Genomic DNA, 21,954 nt, shown 5'->3' on the forward strand with positions numbered 1-21,954 from the left:
TCTGACATATTTAACATGTAAAAACTGTGAGTATTCCAGGCGTAAATTTTTTTTTTGAAAAAAGAAATAGTATTCCCAGTGCAGGTATCATGAAAACATGTTGGCAAATGATACAATAGCAGACAGGCTAAGCAAAACTTCAGATAAACCCAATGAAAAGTGGGTATTTGTTATAACTACGGCCCAGTTATGTGTGTGGATCATAATCACTAGTATTAATCATTTTGGACTTACTTACTTCACAGCTGATACTTTTCCCTCTGTAAAGTACAGCTTAACAATTTTTTGGCTAAGTGTTGTCACATTGTGAATAGTGAATGCGTATGATGCAAAATAAAAATACGCCTGCATGCAAAGAAATGCCAACGAGAGCAGCTTTTAAAATAAAATGTGTTGCTGATATTTTTTTGTTATACCACTTCCTTTGGCAGGTTAATCCTGAGTGGGGTTCAGTGTTGTTATATTTTCTGGTCCTTTGGAATCATTGAAAATATTCTGTTTTAGAATAACAGAATTACACTTAAGCTGATGCTTCATAACCTCTTATTAACAGACTAAATCAAACTGAGTCTGCTATTATGTTGCTTGGTTGCGTTCTGTGCTTCGAGAGAAGCTTTTCACAAATGTTATTATATAAGAATTCTGAAATATCCCACGTTACATAAACTGCTTAACTATTACCACGGATCATTAACAACCATTATCACATACTTTGCAATGCGGATCATGATTGTCGTGTTAGTCTTCTATGTCAAGTGCAATTTTGTTGCTGACATACTAATGAATAACAGAACTTATGATTTGTTAACATTTTTAAACATATTATCTTGAATGTAGCCAGAGTACTTAAGCAACTGTAACATGTGTGATGAGGCATACTGAATAGTGCTGAAGACTAGTCATTTATGTAAAAGTATGTATAAAGGGGTAAATGTGCTTCTTATGTATTTTCTAAGATGATTATCAGATATTCGTCACAAAATTTGGCTACAGTGCAATAAAAGATATACTGATATTATTGCTAGTTTGACCTCAGAACCCGGTTAACCGATACAGAGAACATTTCTGCCAAGTAAATAGTGTTTTATTCTAAAGTATGAGAGAAAACTCATGGAAAATAGCAAGAAGATTCATTAGTTAAACACCATACAAATCAACAAAGGGCTAGTTCTTGGATGCTGTAAATAATGTACAATCGAATATGAATATTTTTTCTTTTATCTGATGAGACTAAGTTCTTATGATATATTAGAAAATGTGATATTGACAGTGAGAAATTGATGATCGTTAAGCTTAGCTCTTTTGCTGTAGAGGTTATTGCTTGGGCTGAAGTACTGTTTCAAACAAAATTGAAATCGATCCGAATTCTTAACAAATGAATTTCAGCGAACTCTGAATTCGATAATAAAATTGAAACCGCTACGAACATTTGTGAACAAATATATGCACAGAAAATTTCATTTAATATTTGATGGTTCATCAGTAGACCGTATCTAGGCATACATCTGATCAGGCATTGGGTAAATCAAACTAAAAAACTCAAAATCCTTACTCAGAGGAGGGATGGATTCAGAAGTCGTTGTAAGCAGCCAAAATGACATGTGGGTTATCAGAAATCCTGGCGAGACAACCGGATTATAAACAGATTAACTGACTTAGAATTTTGTTTAATGACGTATGGAGTAAACTGGAATAACAAACTATGAATACAACTTTGCCTTCTCAATCATGTTTATTACTGTGACCAGATCTCAAATAAAACATTTGTTGTAACGAAATTCAGAGCTTTGAACATATATGTATGTCGGCAATATGTTCAAATACAAGATGAACACCTCACGTAGTTGTGTTTATAGGGGATGAAAATCCCCGAGACGGTAACGTCCGTATATAGATATTCGTCTTTGCTGTTTGCATATACTGGTCAGAGACCACCAATTCAAAAAAGTACAGGGAACTTACTGGGAATGAGGTAAGTGTATACCTGGGAATAAGGTAACGTCTGTGCGTTCTGATTGGTCAGTCATGTAAACAAACCCAGGAAGTGATTATTTTTTCAAAATTGATATTTTTTCACTGCATTTACAGTATTTTATTATACATTTTGACAAAATTTGCTACATTTTATGTGTATTAAAAAAAATTTTTATCAAACGAATTTCTCCCGCCATGCCAACGATGTAAACAGGGGGTCATCTCATTCACACGAAAATTACTTATATAAAGCATCACTATTCATATGTGTTTCGTCCGATATTTTGGTAGAACTAAGATAGTGTAGTTAGATATACATGTTTCGATGTATGGAAGGCCGTACACGCCATAATGTTATAATGTAAGTCTATGGGAAAACAATTGGTGGTCTCTACCCTACTGAGGCAATTTTTTCGATGTTTTCCGGTTCCGGTTTATGTAAAATCTGCTGACTGGTTGTCTTTATGAACATCCGAGCACCCCGAATCTGTCACACAGATTCGTAAACCGCGCCAACATGACTATTTTACTTCTTTTTCGTAATGAAAACTGTACATGCAACTGAAAAACACTTTTAAAACATTAAGGAAGTGTAAAGGCCGTCAAGTTTCTGCGTGGAATGCAAACAAACAAAAAAATCCTAAAGCCAGTGCGAGAACGCTGAATGACGTCACCGTCACGGATTCCCGTAAATTTTGCAATGTATGATATTCGCTGTAAGAGGTATGATGACACAAAATGTAAACTACTGTTTAGAGCGAAGTTTCACTTTCTTGAGCGTTAAATATTTCTTTCTAAGTGGATATATAAAAAATAAATCCCCATGCTAGGCGGTGCCTTAATTCATATTACGAATGACACGCAGTTTTCTAAGATAATGTTTTATTAGTTACTGATTATTAACTGAGCTTTTTCTTGTATTAATTCAGAAGTTGCTGATTTGCCATCCTTTATGAACAATCAAATATTTATATTTATATATGCATAGCCTCTAATACAAGTTTACATTTATTTATTGCCAAAAATTCCAAATGTAGTAACAGAAAAAGTAAAAGTAATGAAAGATAAAACACAAACTACAAAAATGTTGTTAATATCGTGTTGGTGTTGATCTTTTTAATATCAAACGGCGTAACGAGCAGTACAAAATGATTTTATGGTATATAGTGTTACCTAATTTCCGTTGTATCATATTTGGATAAGAAGCTTTATATATTATACAAATACGTAATTATCATCACTTAATTTCGATGTATTATTAACAACTATTATCTCATATTTTGCACTGCGTAAATATTTAACGACTTCGTTTAAAGTACCTTTTATTCTTCTATGATAACGACTGCTGGTCACAGAAAGAAACAGTCAGTGTCTGCATAAAATAGATTGATGTCGAATATTATCTATATCATTAAGTCGATCTAAGTCCATATTTAACAAGACCTGTCACATAATGATGCATAATAGTTATGAAAGACATATACATGGTCCAAAAACTAATCTAATCTAATAGATTGAGCAGGGTATATTACGTGAAGTAATGCAAATTGGTTTACCACACAATGCTTTGTAAGTGTTACTAGTGTAAAAGTACAAAATGTGTGATCATAAAAGGAAAATCCATCTAACGATTTAATAAAATCTTTTTATTCACGCTCCTTTAACAGACATAATGTCATATTGTATTCGGTGAAAAATTACAATTCGTGCACAATAGTTCCGTTTACTGATAAGTTAACAGGATACGTCAGAAACTTAAAGGTGATATTAGAACAAGCCTACTAGCCTATTTAAAACGTGCATTTAAGAAAGAAAGGACTCCTTATGTCATAAGATCACTTAAGCATTTAATCTCCCGTGGCCAATTAAGGAAAATAATTCTTATCGGCGAAATTCAAGCATTTTGAACACATGTATATGCACAATGTAAACCAAATAAATACAGACTGTTATTTTCCTTACTGACTGGGCACTGATTTGGTGTATTTATATAATAACATACACTCGGCAGATCTTGTTATAATCATTAATTGATCACCAGGTTGAAAAAGGGTCGAGAGAAGGAGCTACATTAATGTCGGTTTTATGAAGAAAACATATTTGACTGCGGACGGTGTTTTGAGAACTTTGATTCTATTACGCAGTTTTAAATACGTTGTGTATAAATGATTTTTTTTGTAGCTAGTAGTTGACAATTTAACATCATATTTACTTTATAGTTCTTATACTGAAGTGTTGTTATTCAGCGATCACACACAGTAGTTTGTTTTCTATAGTAACAATAGGTAGTGACAATAATGTTTTCCTCCATTACCATGTCAGCTGACATTTTTATCCATTCTTTTATCTTTTCCTTTGGGAATAGAGATCAACAATATTCTATCACTACAGGGTATCTTTTGAAATCAACTGCTCGTCAGCATTGCTAATAAATAAATCGTCAGCGATAAGAGAAACGATCCATGATTTGCCAACAGTCAATTTATTGAAAACATATGTTTTGTTAATTTATAGAGATAATTTTATTTTGAGTTCCAAGAATTTAATGGATTCTACAGAGCAAAAATGTTCCAGGTAAAATGTGTTATTGTTTACGTTTCCACAACATGATATGAGCCGCACCATGAGAAAACCAACATAGTGCATTTGCGACCAGCATAGATCCAGACCAGCCTGCGCATATGCACAGTCTGGTCAGGATCCATGCTGTTCGCTAACGTTTTCTCTAATTGCAATAGGCTTTGAAAGCGAACAGCATCGATCCTGACCAGACTGCGCTGATGCGCAGGCCGGTCTGGATCCATGCTGGTCGCAAATGCACTATGTTGGTTTTCTCATGGTGCGGCTCATATTTTGTGTAATATCACCGATAATAAAACAACTACTTCCCTAAGATAATAAATTTAAAGCATAGTTAGCAACTTGATGAACAACACGATACTGATTTTTTTATTTGTAACAGAACATAGTCGCATCATTGGTGGGATTTTGAATGGATACATGAAAAAAACGAGTATTTGAAACTGCAAACTGATTAGCATAAACCAGAGAGAAAAATAAGGTCTAGATTATTATGAGAACTAGGTTAAAATATATTTGCAAATAGTTTTATCTTAAAAATGTTCACATTTTTTTCTGAAAATGATATAACAGGTCGCTGTAACAGCGGCATGGTTATATTTAAAGTGGTAGGGGTTTAAAATGATATAATTTATAAATATACAATGAACGCCATTTACGTAAACTAAGAGAAAATTATATACCTAATAAATCGGCAACAGCTAAATTGACGAGGAAGTTATTTGTGACAGTCCACATCCTTTGGTTTGGTACAATCACGAGCAGGACGATTGCATTTCCAATTAAAGATGTTAAAAATATAGGCACATATAACACCATTAAAACTATTGTAGTTGGTTCGTTCAGCGTGAACTGTGTCTGTTTGAAATCTTCTATCACATTTTTCCATAGTGAGTCTTGCCAATCACCATCAAAGGTTTCACTGATATTATATGTAGTGTTTTCGACCAAGTGATTATCCTCAAATAATCCAACATGTGACACATCCATATCTTCAGTATTGCTGATAAGCATTTCAGTGTGACCGTGTATATGTATAGTCTAGTTTCATACCTAGGCCCTTACTCTAATTTTGTTCAAAAGAAATACCATGCATTAACTATTTATGAACTTCATCAAATGAAACATAACTATGATGTTTTACATATCCAAATAATGTATTCATCCATTCTTTTTTTAAGAATTAATTTTTTTTCACAGTTTCTCAAGAATATATACGGCGGAGTTACTCGCGTGTGTTATTATATTTATGAAATAAAATTTATGAAATCATGTTTGTCGCTAGATCATGTAATCCAAGAGTTGAACTCTGTGATCAACTACCTTGAGTTTCTATTATCTGAATGATCTGTATATCACCAAAGATATATGCAGTAAACGTTATAGGATAAATCGCATTTTACCCGTCAAGACTTAGTGCACAGAGAAAACTTTTATAACAGACAGGGCAAGACGCTATTGGAAATTTTGTATCATCAATATAGAAACATTTTGCGTATTGGATAGAATCTCGCAAAGATTCAAGGGATATATCGCAACTAGTAGAAAAGCATACTTTTGTGGGGGAAATACTGTTTCTTTTTATTCCGCCGAGTATTAAATTATTGAAGTAGATATTTTCCACTTGCCTTGCTATTCCATTTGCATGTACGAAACTTCGTTTAAATATAATTATATATATGTGATAATTTTATGAATTATATATAAATATTAACATTAACATAATAATTTATGTACAAAGAAAATAACATTTATTTTCGTATGAACAATGCTGTTTCAACAATATCAAGGGCGACCCTTTTCATGGGCTTGCACGTAGGATCTGGGGTCATTCATAAAAAAAAAGAATAATAAACACAATGGCGTCGTTTAAAAAAAATCTAAAAATCGTCAATTAAAATTTCAATAAGAACATTCAATTAAAACTGAAATTTATTTTTCTTACGGTAAAGATAAAAAATTAAACAATATGACCATACAAGTCTTCATTGCATTTAAAATATTTTATCGGACGGCGATTTACAATAAATTTATTGTAAAGATCGATAATCGGAGATTTCTTATAATTATGATTTTCTCATGCTTTTTTGGAAAGGAACGTTATATTTTTATAGTAAGCTATTATAAAAATGTAGATATCAGGATTTAATATAATTTCTCGCGCGTTAAAAACCAAATAGGGACTTCTGGCAAATCATCGAAAATGGTTTATACCCATATGTAACGCACAAGAAATAACATTTAATCCTTAATAGCCACTATAATGCCATACAGCTTGGAATTTACTGAACTAAAGAAATAGGTAGCTCTCAATGTAATGTAAGCCTCACGATATATGCTGTGCCAACGAAACATACATTTATTATCCCTGCATTTGCTGTTTCCGTTTATTGACATTGGAACCAAAGGTCCAGTTAATATTGCCCTTTTTCATACAGACTTCGTGACGTCATATATGTCAATGTAGATACGTACGTAATAAAACAATTATCGGGAGGTGTTACACGGCGTAATAACATAAACCTGTATAATATTATACATAATTCCTGAATGATGTAAATGTGCCAGTTCGCGGACCTGTTACGCAGTCCATAAATGTAATATAAAAAATAGCCTACTTTTAATATGGATCATTTTGCCAAGTGTGTAATCACCGAATGTTTTATACTAAATAAACAAAAGATCAATTACAGTATACATATGAAGTAGTCCCAAATATAGTTCCATGTTGCTGATGAAATATGGTGTTATGAGACATCATTTTATTTTTGGCTTAGTTTTATTGCTGATTATATAAAAACTTGCTGAAGAACGTTTTGGGTGCCCCTTTAAAGATTAGATAGAAATTGACAGAAATATTGTAACATGTGAAAACAGCAGTTTTAACTGGAACTTAAATGAAAATGAACTCCTTCATGAGCTGCGCGAGTCTGAGACAGATCGGCAAATATGTGATGATGATGATGATATTGATGATGATGATGATGATGCCGATGGAGAAAATAAAGAGAGCCATAGTCGTCCTGATATACATGTGTCATGTTCAATAACAAACGATTGTGTTTTGAAATTGAAAACCTTTGCAATAACAAAAACAGGATTTTAAATGTATATGTTTTGCATGTCAGAGCACCCATATTTATTTTTTAATACATGTACTTAATAAACTCCATAGTAGTAGCAATTGTTTCTTCGTGACAGTTTTTTTTTACCTAGAGATATGCTCAGAAGTCTTTCCTGAGTTAAGAGACAACCTGTCTTAAGAGACCACAGTCTAAACTTTTCCTGTGCGGTCGCTTAAGACAGGTTTGACTGTATAGATCAAGACCACTTTTATTGTAAATGTTGATATTTTTGTTTAATTGATTGAGAACATGTCTACATGCGCGTAATTGCTAAACAGCAAACTTCTTGTGAGCATTTTGAGAGGATGTTATTTTTCAAAACAGATTAACATTATAACATCTCAAGGTTTTTTTTTACGTTTTTAGTAAGAAGACATATTATACTAACTGCCTATTATGATTTTCATATCATTGCACTGAAAATGAGGTCTCAAAATTAAATCATTTATATAAAATAAAGTAGGAACTGAATTAGTATAATGTAACCTCAAAAACCAAAAATACAAGGTCATAAACTAAACCCGCAATTATCTTAGCCATCGGTATCGAAAATCAATTGGGTGGTGGAAAAACTGCTCCGTATAAATCACCCTCGGGAGCATATACAATAAGACCGGTCATTACACTGTTTTTATGGGCCAGAAAACGTCAAATTAAAAAAGGGAAACACACAAACGTTTTTATGATACAGATAAATGTTTGTGTAGAGTAATATACACCAGTATGACTTTCTTTTGCAGATTTGTCCCAATAAAAATATTTTCTCCATTTAGCAACATCCAAATAAACCTTAAGCAATTGCTGATTTATTGGTAAAATTTTACACTTTTATTATTTAACAAAACTGTTAAATGAACCGCGTAAGCTTTATTTAAGAAACAATATATCTCATTTAGTGATTTGTCGCTGAATAAATCATTGTTTTGAGTTCAGATGCGAAGGAATTATATCACGAGGGCGCAGCCCGAGTGATATAATAATACGCATCTGAACGACAAACAATGATTTTATTCAAGAGCAAATCACTAAATGAGATATATTATTTCGATTCTAACACGTTACCTGAGACTTTAAAGTACATCCTTGACGGCATTCATTAAATATTTGCCCGTTTTCAATCGGTTTCTTTTCCAGCGCGCCGCTATGCCGTTTGACGCCATGACGTAATGATTGTGACGTCAGAACAGTGAATTGTTGTATAATAATTCACTGTTTTCAGCCTTCTTTGTTTAATATGAATCGGGTCGCGTTAGAATTCATTTTTTACAATGCTATTTAATTCTTAGCTATTTACAATACAAAAAAACATTTTGAAATTTTGGCATGTAAATGCAAGAAAAATAAGGTAAATGTTTACATACTGTTATATGAAAGACTATTTGTACAGTGTCAGATAATATACAAAATCGGAACATACACTACATAGGTTACTTATATCTTCATCTCTTCCAAAACAATGTTTCTCCGCATTACAGGGATTGTTTCTCGCATGGCTTGCATAATGCCCTAAAAGATTGCTACTTTAGAACACATTATTTTGTCTTACTCACTCTTTGTCGTGAGTAAATCAATTATTCACTAATTTCATGTTCCTAACTACAAAAACAACAAACAAAATATAGGATACAGGTCTTAGTATTTGACAGCATTCCAATGTACAAAAAATACGAATATATTTGTCTTGCAAATGTCAGATGGTACGATGTTGTGCAATGTGGTGATGGTCGACCAGTAGAAGTGGGGTAAATGTGATTATCTTTATCTTTGTACACCACTCAGCCTGAAAAATACTATCAACATTTAAGGCAAACATATAATCAGATGTACATGAAAATCTTAACTGTAAAAATGTGTTTTCTATTAGGTCAAGAATGAACCAAATGTAATAACTTGAACTCATCTAATCTGGAATAGTTAAACAGCAAATAAGATGGCCATTCTGGTCTCTCTCAGCTTCATTGAACAACCACAAAATAAGAAAAAATGTGCAGTGTTTAAAACATAACATTCTTTCAAGGTAAAATCAAAATAAAATGAAAACTAGCTCAAAAGATGATAACGGCAATTTACATTTGATAACGAAAGAATAACATTGCATGGGGAAAACAACATAAAATATATTGATATAGAATTAAATGCGTACATATGAATGTCAGTTTTCAAAATGTAGATACCGAGTCTGGCATGAAGAATTCAAATGTTCTCATTTAATGTTAAATGTATATCTGCCTTTAAAGTTCTAGTAATACATGAATACTCAACAGCACGGGGGAGGAAGTGTCACACGAAGGATGGAGTTCTTCTGATAACCTGTCATGTTTTCTTCTGATAACTGTTACGGAGTTCCTGTAAAACGTTACAGAGTTCGTCTGATTTCTGAATGACGTGCCAAGGAATCGTAGGAAAAAAAAATGGTAATTATTTATCTTTAAATAGAGAGAATGGGGTGTAAAACTAAAGTTTGATGATCAAGGTTGCCTGATGTCTTGTGCTATGCGTCAGAAAAAACTGTTTAGTCTAATAATCAGCGCCACTACTTTGAAAAGAAGACTTTTGAGTAAAATATCGAAATCGTTTGCTGGTTCATACATATTATTCTTCTTATTCACGTTCTTCATCCGCAGCACATGCAACAGAATAATTTTAGTGCAAAGTTGCAAACATATACCACTTTCTAACAATTTTATGCCCGATTTTTCAAATGTTACGGCATTCCGGTGATAACTCCGAAGATGTCACAGAGTTCTTATGATAACTTTTATTACTGCCAGGGTATTTCTTGAGCTATGTTAAAATACTTTCTAGCTAATTTTATTATTTAAAAAGGGTGTTAACGATGTTCTAACGTAATATATTTATCCAAGGCACAGTATTGTGGTTATATAATGTACGGTATGTGTGTTTTTGAGTTCCAATGATAAGTTTTTAGTGTTATATTTGTTATTCTGACTAGATGTTACTTTTAAAAGGACTGTGTACGCTAAAATTGATGATCTGGCTAACTTTGGTTAATTTTTTAAATACAAATTGCACATAAATGATGTACAGTGTTAAACAGTGACAGAAATATACTCTTATTTTCATTTAATTGGCTTGGAAATTACATTGTGGATTCTATTGTAAGAAAGTGCAGAATCCTCTTACTTTATAATATTTCCAGCTAAACTCTTTAATTGGCTTGGAAATTACATTGTGGATTCTATTGTAAGAAAGTGCAGAATCCTCTTACTTTATAATATTTCCAGCTAAACTCTAAAATGCCATTCTATTCATCTTATAGCATTTAGATAGCACTTTAAAATTCACAGTATTCACTCATTATGATATTCTATATGACAAATAGTATATGCACGTATGAGGATGACAACTCCCTATTTGGTACGCAGTATTCAGCGCATCGAAAATTATATGCATTCTGTAAGATGTAATGACAATACTGCAGTATTAACGCCAGTCACATTACGAACATGTCGGTTATCTGCCTCGAATCTGTGGTAAGTATGCTATAGCATCATATGACTCATGTCATTTGATTACACATGAAGCGGTAGCTCGCTCTCTGTGTTGCGTAGTGTCGCATTGTGACTGTACTTTTTCAGTGTCAGCTATATGAAGGATTAAAAAATGATGATGGTAAAGTTATAATTATCATGGTAAATCATACTATATAGCATTATTTTTTATCATTATTACATTCTTTATAAAAATTCTATTGATATGAATACAACTGTAGGCGAAGGCGTTCGGATTAAAGTTAAATGCTTTCATGAAAATAGTCATGCGATTAACATTAGCAAACACAATTATCCTTGATAAATTTTATGTGTATTGTACATTTGGGGCTATAATATTGGTGTGTTTTAAAATAATTTCTTGTCGCCGTTTAAGTATTAATTAGTTATTGTACGATTTTTGTTGATTATGGAGTATAATCTACTGTCGTGTGGCAAATTATGGTCCCTATTCAACAAATATCATACAATAACGATTTTAATTTAGAGTTATTTCCATATTCTCATAGTATGGTCATGCTCTAGTCAAATCACACATGCTACAGTATTATGTTGATGGTTGAGATTGCATGAGGTACTGAACTTTTACTATAAACCAATCAACCACTTCAGAAAAGGACAGCCTCTGCAAATGCAGCAAATAGATGTACCCTAAATTAAAGATAACGGATTTGATTTCAATTCAGTGATCAATCAAAACGGAAACCAATAAATCGTTGTTCACGACCATTAGCACATCCATTGATAGAACGAAAAAAAATACAATTTACTGTATTTATTAACTATTCGTATTTTACTATATATGTCATTATACTGCATATAGTTTTAAACTTTAGAAAAGACTCATACCGTACATTATATAACCACAATACTGTACCTTGGATAAATATATTACGTTAGAACATCGTTAACACCCTTTTTAAATAATAAAATTAGCTAAAAAGTATCTTAACATAGCTCAAGAAACACCCTGGCAGTAATAAAAGTTATCATAAGAACTCTGTGACATCTTCAGAGTTATCACCGGAATTCCGTAACATTTGAAAAATCGGGCATAAAATTGTTAGAAAGTGGTATATGTTTGCAACTTTGCACTAAAAGTTATTCTATTGCATGTGCTGCGGATGAAGCACGTGAATAAGAAGAATAATATGTATGGATGAGCAAACGATTTCGTTATTTTACTCAAAATGTCTTCTTTTCAAAGCAGTGGCGCTGATTATTAGACTAAACAGTTTTTTCTGACGCATAGCACAAGACATCAGGCAACCTTGATCATCAAACTTTAGTTCTCTCTATTTAAAGATAGATAATTACCATTTTTTCCTACGATTCCTTGGCACGTCATTCAGAAATCAGACGAACTCTGTAACGTTTTCCAGGAATTCCGTAACAGTTATCAGAAGAAAACATGACAGGTTATCAGAAGAACTCCATCCTTCGTGTGACACTTCCCTCCCCGTGAACAGTAATTATCAAGGAAATGTTCATGTCTAAAGACCCTTGAAATATAAGGTACGTAACTGTGAACCTTATTTTCTATCAGAACATAAAGGAGACGTAATGTCTGACCTGAGGTATTTCTCTAGAACTATATGATAACTCTTGTTTAAATTACAATCAAAACGTCAAATCTGCCTTTAATATTCGATCTGCCTTTAATATTCGAGTACTGCTACAAGCCACCAGCAATAACTATTAAGAAACTTTAAATGTCTGTAAGGGTGGGTGGGCGGGTATAAACAAATAATCAAAATACTTGTTATGCTCTCAAATATTCAACCTCGAGCGAAAAATATCAGTTAACAATCATTTATATGCACTGAAAACATGAGAAAATCGTGTATTGCAAGCAGAAAACGCGGTAAAATAACTACCGGGAACCGGAGACAAAAATAGTTAGCAGACGATGAAAAACGTGAATAATTTAATATATATTTTTTACGATTCCAGGTAGGCTTTATTTTAAAATCATGCTGAAAACGCAACAGACCATCCCTCTTACTGCAAAATCACATCATAATGGATTTCATTTCATATTTCTCTTCTAACCACGGAACCAGTACTCGGTGTAATTTCATGTTAAAGGAACATAAACAACACAGAATTTTCTTTCGATAATGTATTCTTTTTGTTTGGAAAACAGTCTTGTCTATATGTCTGTGTAAATTCGGAATGCAGGAAATGCATTTTTGCCTTTCATAGCAAATCTGAGTTTGCTGTGTTTGAGATAATTTGAAAAATGTAACCCGAAACCACTCAAACTGTGATGCTAACATAAGATTTATCGTCTAGTAATATTTTATGCGTCGGCATTGTAATTTATTACAATGTAGTCTATACGAGAAACTGGAGAATCTTTATTTCTCATAACAAGCAAACGCAAAACGTGGTCTCTTTATATTTTCCATTTGAATGATTCTTTTTCGAAAGTAACTGTTTTAGTTAAAATTAGAGCATTCTTATTATATTTTGATGATATTTAAAGATAATGAGGAATCTCAAATATTCATGACTTACAGCAAGCCCTGCCATACACCGAAAGTTCTTGAAAGGATAATGTAAAACTAGTTTGAGGAGAATCTTGTTGAAGGTTATATCTTAAGGCTTCCTTATTTCATCTAATGTTCATGACATGTCAATTGTTATCAAACACAAGCCCTTTCCAAAAAAAACTCTCAGGCCCTTATGCACTCCTTCGACCAATTATTCCGTAAAAACCCCGGGCAATCGAACATTAACTCCTAATTAACAAACCTCTATGCGTTACATGTTATATCTGGCATGTTTGTAAGTTGTCATTTTCATGGTTTTCTGTTATATTCTGTCAAATAAAGGAGATTCTGTTTCTATATGAACACAAATCCATTTTTGTTTTCAAATCTTTCAAATGTAAATTTATCAACTGAAAAAAAGTTTTCAAAACCATCAGAGAATTCTTTATGAAATATGCCAAATGTTTTGAGCAAAGTAGCTGGGCCATAAGTCAGTTCAACTATTGAAATCTAAAATCTAAACTGAAGTTATGAATGTTTTAACAGTAATGTATCAGCTCCTTAATTACCGGTAATTTGCTTACTGTATTGTAGGTAATAATGAGTGGAATGTAAGCAGAATTCAAAACGGAACTGGTTGCAAAATGTAAATTTAGTATTCGCTAAAATCAACCATTTTCATACTTTGTATATATTATGCATAGTTCTTAAATAAACGCCCAAAAGCGACTCTGGTTTTCATGAAACTCCATAATATTGTTGTATTTTTCTACCAATGAAACAGCAGTAGGCAATACAAGTAAAATGTCAGGATTTAACTGTTAAGCTCGAACACAATTATTAAAATTTATAATCTCTTGAAAGAATAAAATCTATAGTTTTTATGAAAATTAGTCACCATATTCGAACAATGGATCCACAAAGAGATAAGAAAACAAATCAAAAAACGCAAAAGAGCATACGACAAAGCAAAAAAAATCAAATAACCCACAACACTGGCAAACATATAAACAAATCAGAAATAAAACAACAACTCTCCTAAGAAACGCCAAAAATAACTTAACTGTGAAACTCGCAGATAAACTAAAAACAGAGGGGGGGTTAATTCCAACAGAATTTTGGAAAACACTCAAACAGTTTACATCAAAATCGACAAAAACACAGGCATACAAATACTTAATGACAACGGGACATATGTAACTTCAGACACAGACAAAGCAAATCTATTGAACAACTTTCACTCGCAGACAGAACTGAACGATAACAATAAACCCCTTCCAAATGCAAATAGAAATGTAGACACACCACAGTTAAAAAACATTGAAATAACACCACAAGAAGTAGCATCAGTACTAAATTCATTATCTACAGGTAAGGCATCGGGTCCAGAATCCATAAACAACAGAATACTAAAAGAACTTTTGCAAGAACTAGCACATCCTCTCAGTCATCTCTTCAACAAATCATTACAAACTGGAAAAGTACCTTCCAAGTGGAAACTAGCACACGTCTGTGCAGTCCTCGAGAAAAACGACCCTACCATAGTTTCAAATTACAGACCAATCTCTCTTCTAAGCACAAACATGTTTTCAACTTCTTTATTCCAAACAACACTATTACATCTCTTAAATCTGGCTTCCCAATGATTCCACTACAAATCAGCTCATCTCCATCTATAAAACATTCTGTCAGGCTCTTGACGAAGGAAAGGGGGTACGTTCTGTCTTCTGTGACATTTCCAAGGCATTTGACCTCGTTTGGCATCGCGATCTTATTCATAAATTGGAAGAAACAATAAATTAAAAGAACATTTAAGTTTAGAGAACTTTTTAACTCAGTCTTATATATTTTGACGAAATAAAAGAATTTAGCGAAAGATATAAAACATTGTATTGTAAACATTAAAATATTCAAATAACACAGCAAAGTTTAACTTGCGTCGTCAATATAGATATAATCACTTTAATAACAGATGCAAATTGCTCATTAATACGACATGAAACACATTTTAACCAGCTGCTCTGGGCAGTGTTTTCTTAAGATGCAAGACTATGCTCTTTTTCTAACATGGCTGCGAGTATCCGCAGAGATGGCAATATCTTATACTGATGTTACTGGTCAGGTCACACAAAATTTTGTAGACGGTTTTCGATCATTCATTTAGTTCCATTTATTTATTTGATACTTACTTTAACAGGGTGCAAAACTTGCCAGTCAAATGCTAAGAAACAATTCTTGAATGGTGTCGACATGGCTAACATGTACGGAATGGACCATGTTATTTGATAAGCGTGAATATCTCTTGTGGAAAAAAACACTCTTTCACCTGTAAACAGAAAACGGTCGTTTCCTTGCTGTGTCTTAATTTGTCAGTTGGTTGTAATAAATTGTTTGCTTATAGTACAATCATTTGCTTACATGACACTTTACATACGGCGTGATATGATTTTTTTGTATTGATATGACCCTGAAACTATTGGAAGTGGCCAAGATCAAATGGTTGGTAAATCATCAAGATCAAATGGTTGGTAATTCATCAAGACCAAATGGTCGGTAAATCAACAAAATCAAATGGTTGGTTAAAGGGATTATGTAATCGTAATCAGTAATCATAATCAAATGTAATCAAATACATTTCCCGAGTAATAGACAGTATCAGTAATTGAAGTCAATATCAATCACTTGTAATCGTAATGTATTTGATTATGGACCTAAAGCTTGTGTAATTATCGGTTACATTTTCGATTACTTTCGATTATATTTATACTTAGAAGATAAAGGTGAATGTAGATTTCCCGGAACCACACAACACCCCAAACACAGCCAAGGAGCCTAAAAGTAAGTTTAGTTGAAGAATAAATACATTAAACTAAAAATGACAAAATGTCTCGACCTTGATCAAATTATATAATGAAGCACATCATTTTATAAGCGAAACTCATTCCTTTGTGCCTTTGATAATTAGGTAATTTCAAGTATAATCACTGATCATTTATAATTTCAGGTGTTTGCTGCAATTAATGTTCTGCAGTGTCATTGATCTGCCTGCTAAAGTTTCAGATCACAAAGAAAATGTTTGCACCTTATTTATTGGTTGCGGGTTTATCCCGTAACCAAAGTTAAGTGTATTTCTGACAATCATGTAGCATCTTTATTTGATTCCAAATCACATCCAAAGGATATGTTCATGTGCTACAAAAAGTAGTTCCATTCATGAACAATGCGGATGAATTATCAATGATCAAGTAGTTCTTATTCATCCTCTATATCCATTCACACTGGCCATTTAGATTATATAAGACCTGTCAATGATTAGGTATTCCAGTCTATGGTTACATCACTGACTTCCAGCTGTTCATGTAAGGTCAGGCAGAGGTTATCTTAGATATGAGGCACATTAGTATTTGTTTCTTATACATGTATATTTAAAGATTGGCATTTAAAATGAAAATAAATCTAGCAAAACCCGCAACCACCAGACATCTCAAGGCTTTGATATCCCTTTTAAAGAGTATGTATAATTTGTTACCAATGTCTTATAAAACTTTCTTTAAGATTTTTGATGCTAAGATATCTCCGGTTTTACTATACGGTTCAGAACTTTGGGGCTTAGAAGTCAGGGATTGTATAGAACGTGTTCATGTATATGCTTGTAAAAGGTATATGAATGCACCATTGTATGCTTGCAATGCTGCTGTTTTAGGTGATTGTGCCAGATTTCCTATGTATATATGGGCTTCAAAGAGATGTATAAAATTTTGGATTCGTATTGTTAATATGCCTGAAGATAGATATGTTAAGAAATGTTACAATATGCTTAAACACTGGGACCATCTTGGTTATAAAAACTGGGTTACTACATTGAGAAATAATTTGTATAGTAATGGCTTTGGATATATATGGGAGAAACAAGCAATAGATAATCCAAATGTATTCTTAAAACAATATACAACTAGATTAAAAGATCAATATTTACAAATTTGGAACGTTGAAATGGTTAACAATAAGAAACTGGTATTATATAAAGGGTTTAAGCAAAGATTTGTTTTTGAAGATTACCTTGAACACATAAATATTGTTAAATTCCGACGTAGTATTGTGTCTTAGAACATCATCTCATCAATTAATGATTGAAAAAGGTAGATATATGGGCTTATCAAAAGAAACCCGTTTTTGCATTCATTGTGATCATGTTATTGAGAACGAGTTTCATTTCCTGCTGGAATGTCCACTTTATGAGATAATTCGCATAAGATATATACCTGATAAGTTTTGGCGCCATCCAACTATACACAAATTTAATGTTTTAATGTCTAGTAAGAATTGCTTGTTACTGCGTAACCTTTCACAGTTTATATATTATGCCATGAAATTACGCTCTGAAATAATATCGTAACTTTAAATTATTAGGTATGCAATGTGACCTAGCACAGTGTATATTTATAATGTCATGTAATTTTGTTTAGATGTAACATCTTGTCATCACTTACGTTTTGTTTAATTATTTAGTTTTGTATTACCATATACCTTTACCTGAACATTTTGTCATGACAACATACACATATTTTATTATTTATGCTTGTATTATACTATTGTGTATGGGCCGGTGGCCTTAAATGCAAATAAATAAAGAAGAAGAAAGATATAATTATGCTTTCACTGCTTTGCAAGGTCTTAACAAAAGAACTATTAGGTTTTCAATGATTCAATCAGTCAAGATGATGCCCGTCCCTACAAATTCACATTACCAGTGACATACCATTTATTGCTAGAATGAGTTTTATATAATGATTTTAGAAAGAAATATATTTAGTCATATTTTTTAAAAGACCGAGCATGCACAAAGCAATCGAATTATTAACATCTGAAAACATAAAAGTCATAAGAAATTTATCTACTTTCATATATAGCGCCTTTGAAAACAGAAACTCGTATGCGTAATTGTTTAATCCACTGTGAGTAACACAGACAGTATTTGAATTATATATTTTTTCTTTCTGATTGTACTTCTACCGTACTGGAACTAAAAATACATAGTCTCCTTTCACAGCTTTGCAACTGTTAGGAAAAATTGATGATTTGTTACAGCGAGGTGTATTTTTTATGGATGTACTTAAACTCTTTAAGCATATTCTCGCCATCGAGAATCCTTTTCAGAATGTGTATTTACTGTCAAGTTTTGATCATTGGTAATGTTGACCTACATCAAATATATTATGTGTATTATGGAATAAACTTCAAACTTCATCTTGTCACATAGCCAGACTGATTGTGATTAAGTAGACTTAAATTGTACAGAGCATCAGGAAGTAGTGAACTTTCTTGTTGACGAGGTAACAGAAATCATACAAAAATCTCCAAACAAATCCTGGAATTAGGTTACGTACCAAGATGTTTAAGAATGCGAGGATAGGACCGCAGCTTAAGAAACTAGGTCTTGAACAAAATATTCTCGAAACCTATAGACTTTTGTTCTACCTCCCGTTCATTTAAAAAAACTGGAAAGTTTGTTGATGCACGTCTTGAGCGGCATTTGAGTGAAATTAAACTACGCGAGGGACTTCAGTCTGCATACAGAGTCAGCTTTGATAAAGGCACATAATGACATCCTCAAATCTCTCGACCAAAATTCTGTAACAATCCTCTTGCTAGTCGATCTATCTGCAGTTTTCGACCAGATTGACCAATGAACACTATTACATAGACCAAAACATCGTTTCGGAGTCACAGACAAAGCGCATGCATGGGTGTCGCTATATCAATGTGTCTGCTGTCAAACTGTGTTCGTTGATGGTGAGTTGTCGACGTCTATGTTGATAATGTTCAGTGTGCCCAAGGGATAAGTACTTAGTTATTCATTATTTCTGTGCCGACGACTCTCAATTATACCTGTTCTTTAAACCAATAGAGGTATTAAAGGTTGTCTGGCTGAAATATTTTCGTGGATGCATTGCATCATGCTGAAGCTAAACGCTGATAAAACAGACATGTTATTCACATCTAAGCATAACTCCAAGTACATTGCAGGCGTGTCGGTGACTCTGTGTTGGATAAACAAAATAGTATAGGAATATTGACGTACTATTAGACAATAACATTGATATGAAAGAGCAAATCACTCTGTTTGCCAGGCTGGATATGCACAACTACGTAGATTTGGTCACATCAGACGGTCACATAATCTTAGCAGTGATACAACAAAGACCCTTGTCAATTACCTGGTTCCCACATGGTTAGACTACTGAAATACCTTGTTAAGTTGTATTCCAAACACCACACTTAACAAATTGCAACATGTCCAAAATACGGTAGGTCGCATTATCACCAGAACGTCCCGTCTCAATCATGTTACATCGGTACAGGTTACCAGTGAAATACACGGTACAGTACACGGTTCTGACCCCGGCCTTTAACACAATCAGTCATCTGCCTATATGAGGAATATGATAGAAGTGTATTTAACCTAAGATCATAAGACACGCTGTCACTGGTTGTGCCAAAGATTCAAACCGTGATACATGGCAATCACAGCTTTTCGTTCACTGCTCCCAAGCTTTAGAATTCCCTTCCCGTCAAGATTAGGGAAGCTGATACGCTGACTGCTTTAAAAAACCTACTAAAACCCACTTCTTTGTACAATATTTTACAAACCGACCGATACACTTTTGTTTTACATATCAAAGCGTAGAACAGTATGTTATCCTAAAATCACTTAATTTTGTTTTGTTTTGTGTGTGTGTTTTTTTTTTAGATATGTATATATCTTTTTCTTGTTTGGTTATATCTATAAGATTTTTTATATTTGTTAATGTAAAAAGGCAATTACTTTTGTTTCGAGCTGAATTTGTGTTGCAATTTATTCTGTAAAGCACTTTTTAACGTGTAGATGTGAATGTGGTATAATAAAATGAATATAGAAATAAAATGTTAAACTTCTATTATGAACTTGTCCATCTTCCAATTTGGACAGTACCATTATCTGTTAAAAGGGGTGCTTACCAAAAAGATACTGGCTGAATAGCGAACAGTGCAGATCATGGGCGCAAAGGCACAACCAAACGTGTCCAGCATGGTAAGGGTTAATATCAGTAATATCATAATAGATTCTGTGATATTGTAAATGTTTGGCAGTTCTGTCGTAGAAAAGGCATTTCGATATAAGAAATGTGTGGTGAAAATTGGGATGTTTTATCTTATTGACAGGAAAATGAGCCCAAAATTACCCAATCTTTGGAATACTTCGTTAAACAGGCAAATCTGCTCTATAGAAAGATTATTCGCAGTAGCTTGACAACGTAACCACCTTCCAGAAACTTACAGTGATTAAGAGAAATTCTGCTAAAGCGACCTAATATTCTGTTAAAATATTCTGTGGCAGACTGGGTTTCATATGAAATATACTGGCCGCATTCAAATAATCAGTATTAAATATAAAACTTTTAGTTATCATAATTGTAAAATGAAAACTGTGTTAGATTAAATGGTATTTGTGATTGTAGGAAATTGCAAAGTTGGATACATTTCGTTTGGTTTTGCGTTTCACCAACACAGTGAAGGTAACTTTCAAGCTTTGGTGGAGAAAGACCCCAGATGCCACTCCGTGCATTATTTCTTCATGGGCAGGTACGTGGGTAAAATCACCGACCCTACGTAAGCCAGTTGGATGGCTTACTCACAAGAAGAATTTAACACGTAGGCGTTCGAACCCGTTGCACACCCGGCTACACCCCTAAAGAATCAACTTCAATGCTATTTGCTTCGAATTTCAATCAGCAAAGGAGTTAGAAAGGGTGCACTAAATCACATATTTTCTCACCTCTTCATGATAAATTTCAATATATGATATTTACATAACTAGAGCTAATAAAATAGTTTCTACATAGTTCTTAAAACGAAGCAACATATATCAAAATTGTCAAAAGCAAAAGGGTTTAACGTACTGCTATAAAAACATGAGTGGGTTGGCTCTTCCCAAGAACGTGTCTTTTTATTGGTTTTGTTTGTATTTCGGGTTTGGCGACGTTTTTCAAACATCATTTCAGTTATGTGACGGTGAACAGTGAACCTAACCTGTGTTCCTTTAACATTACCAACCTGTTTTCAGCTAGTTACTGCCAACTTCTCTACAGGAATAAGGGGTGGATGACCAATGATTTAAGGCACAATCTTCGACCGAGGACCGAATTACACGACCCGATGATCATTAGATAGATAGATAGATTTATTTCTGTGTACAATGCAATATAAATAACAACATACAGACATGTG

At 33.2% G+C, this 21,954-nt stretch overlaps 1 protein-coding gene across 1 annotated transcript in view; it reads right to left on the reverse strand.

The window, feature by feature from the left end:
- LOC123525333 (QRFP-like peptide receptor) overlaps window positions 1-5,953 on the reverse strand; it is a 51,438-nt gene extending 45,485 nt beyond the window's left edge. Inside the window, exon 1 of the mRNA XM_045304299.2 lies at window positions 5,238-5,953. Coding sequence (XP_045160234.2) covers window positions 5,238-5,568 — 331 coding nt within the window. The 5' untranslated portion in view covers window positions 5,569-5,953. The remainder of the gene's footprint in view (window positions 1-5,237) is intronic.
- Window positions 5,954-21,954: the final 16,001 nt, after the last annotated feature.

The sequence above is a fragment of the Mercenaria mercenaria genome, chromosome 3 (assembly GCF_021730395.1).
Source record: "Mercenaria mercenaria strain notata chromosome 3, MADL_Memer_1, whole genome shotgun sequence".
In the NCBI taxonomy this organism is placed as follows: domain Eukaryota; kingdom Metazoa; phylum Mollusca; class Bivalvia; order Venerida; family Veneridae; genus Mercenaria; species Mercenaria mercenaria.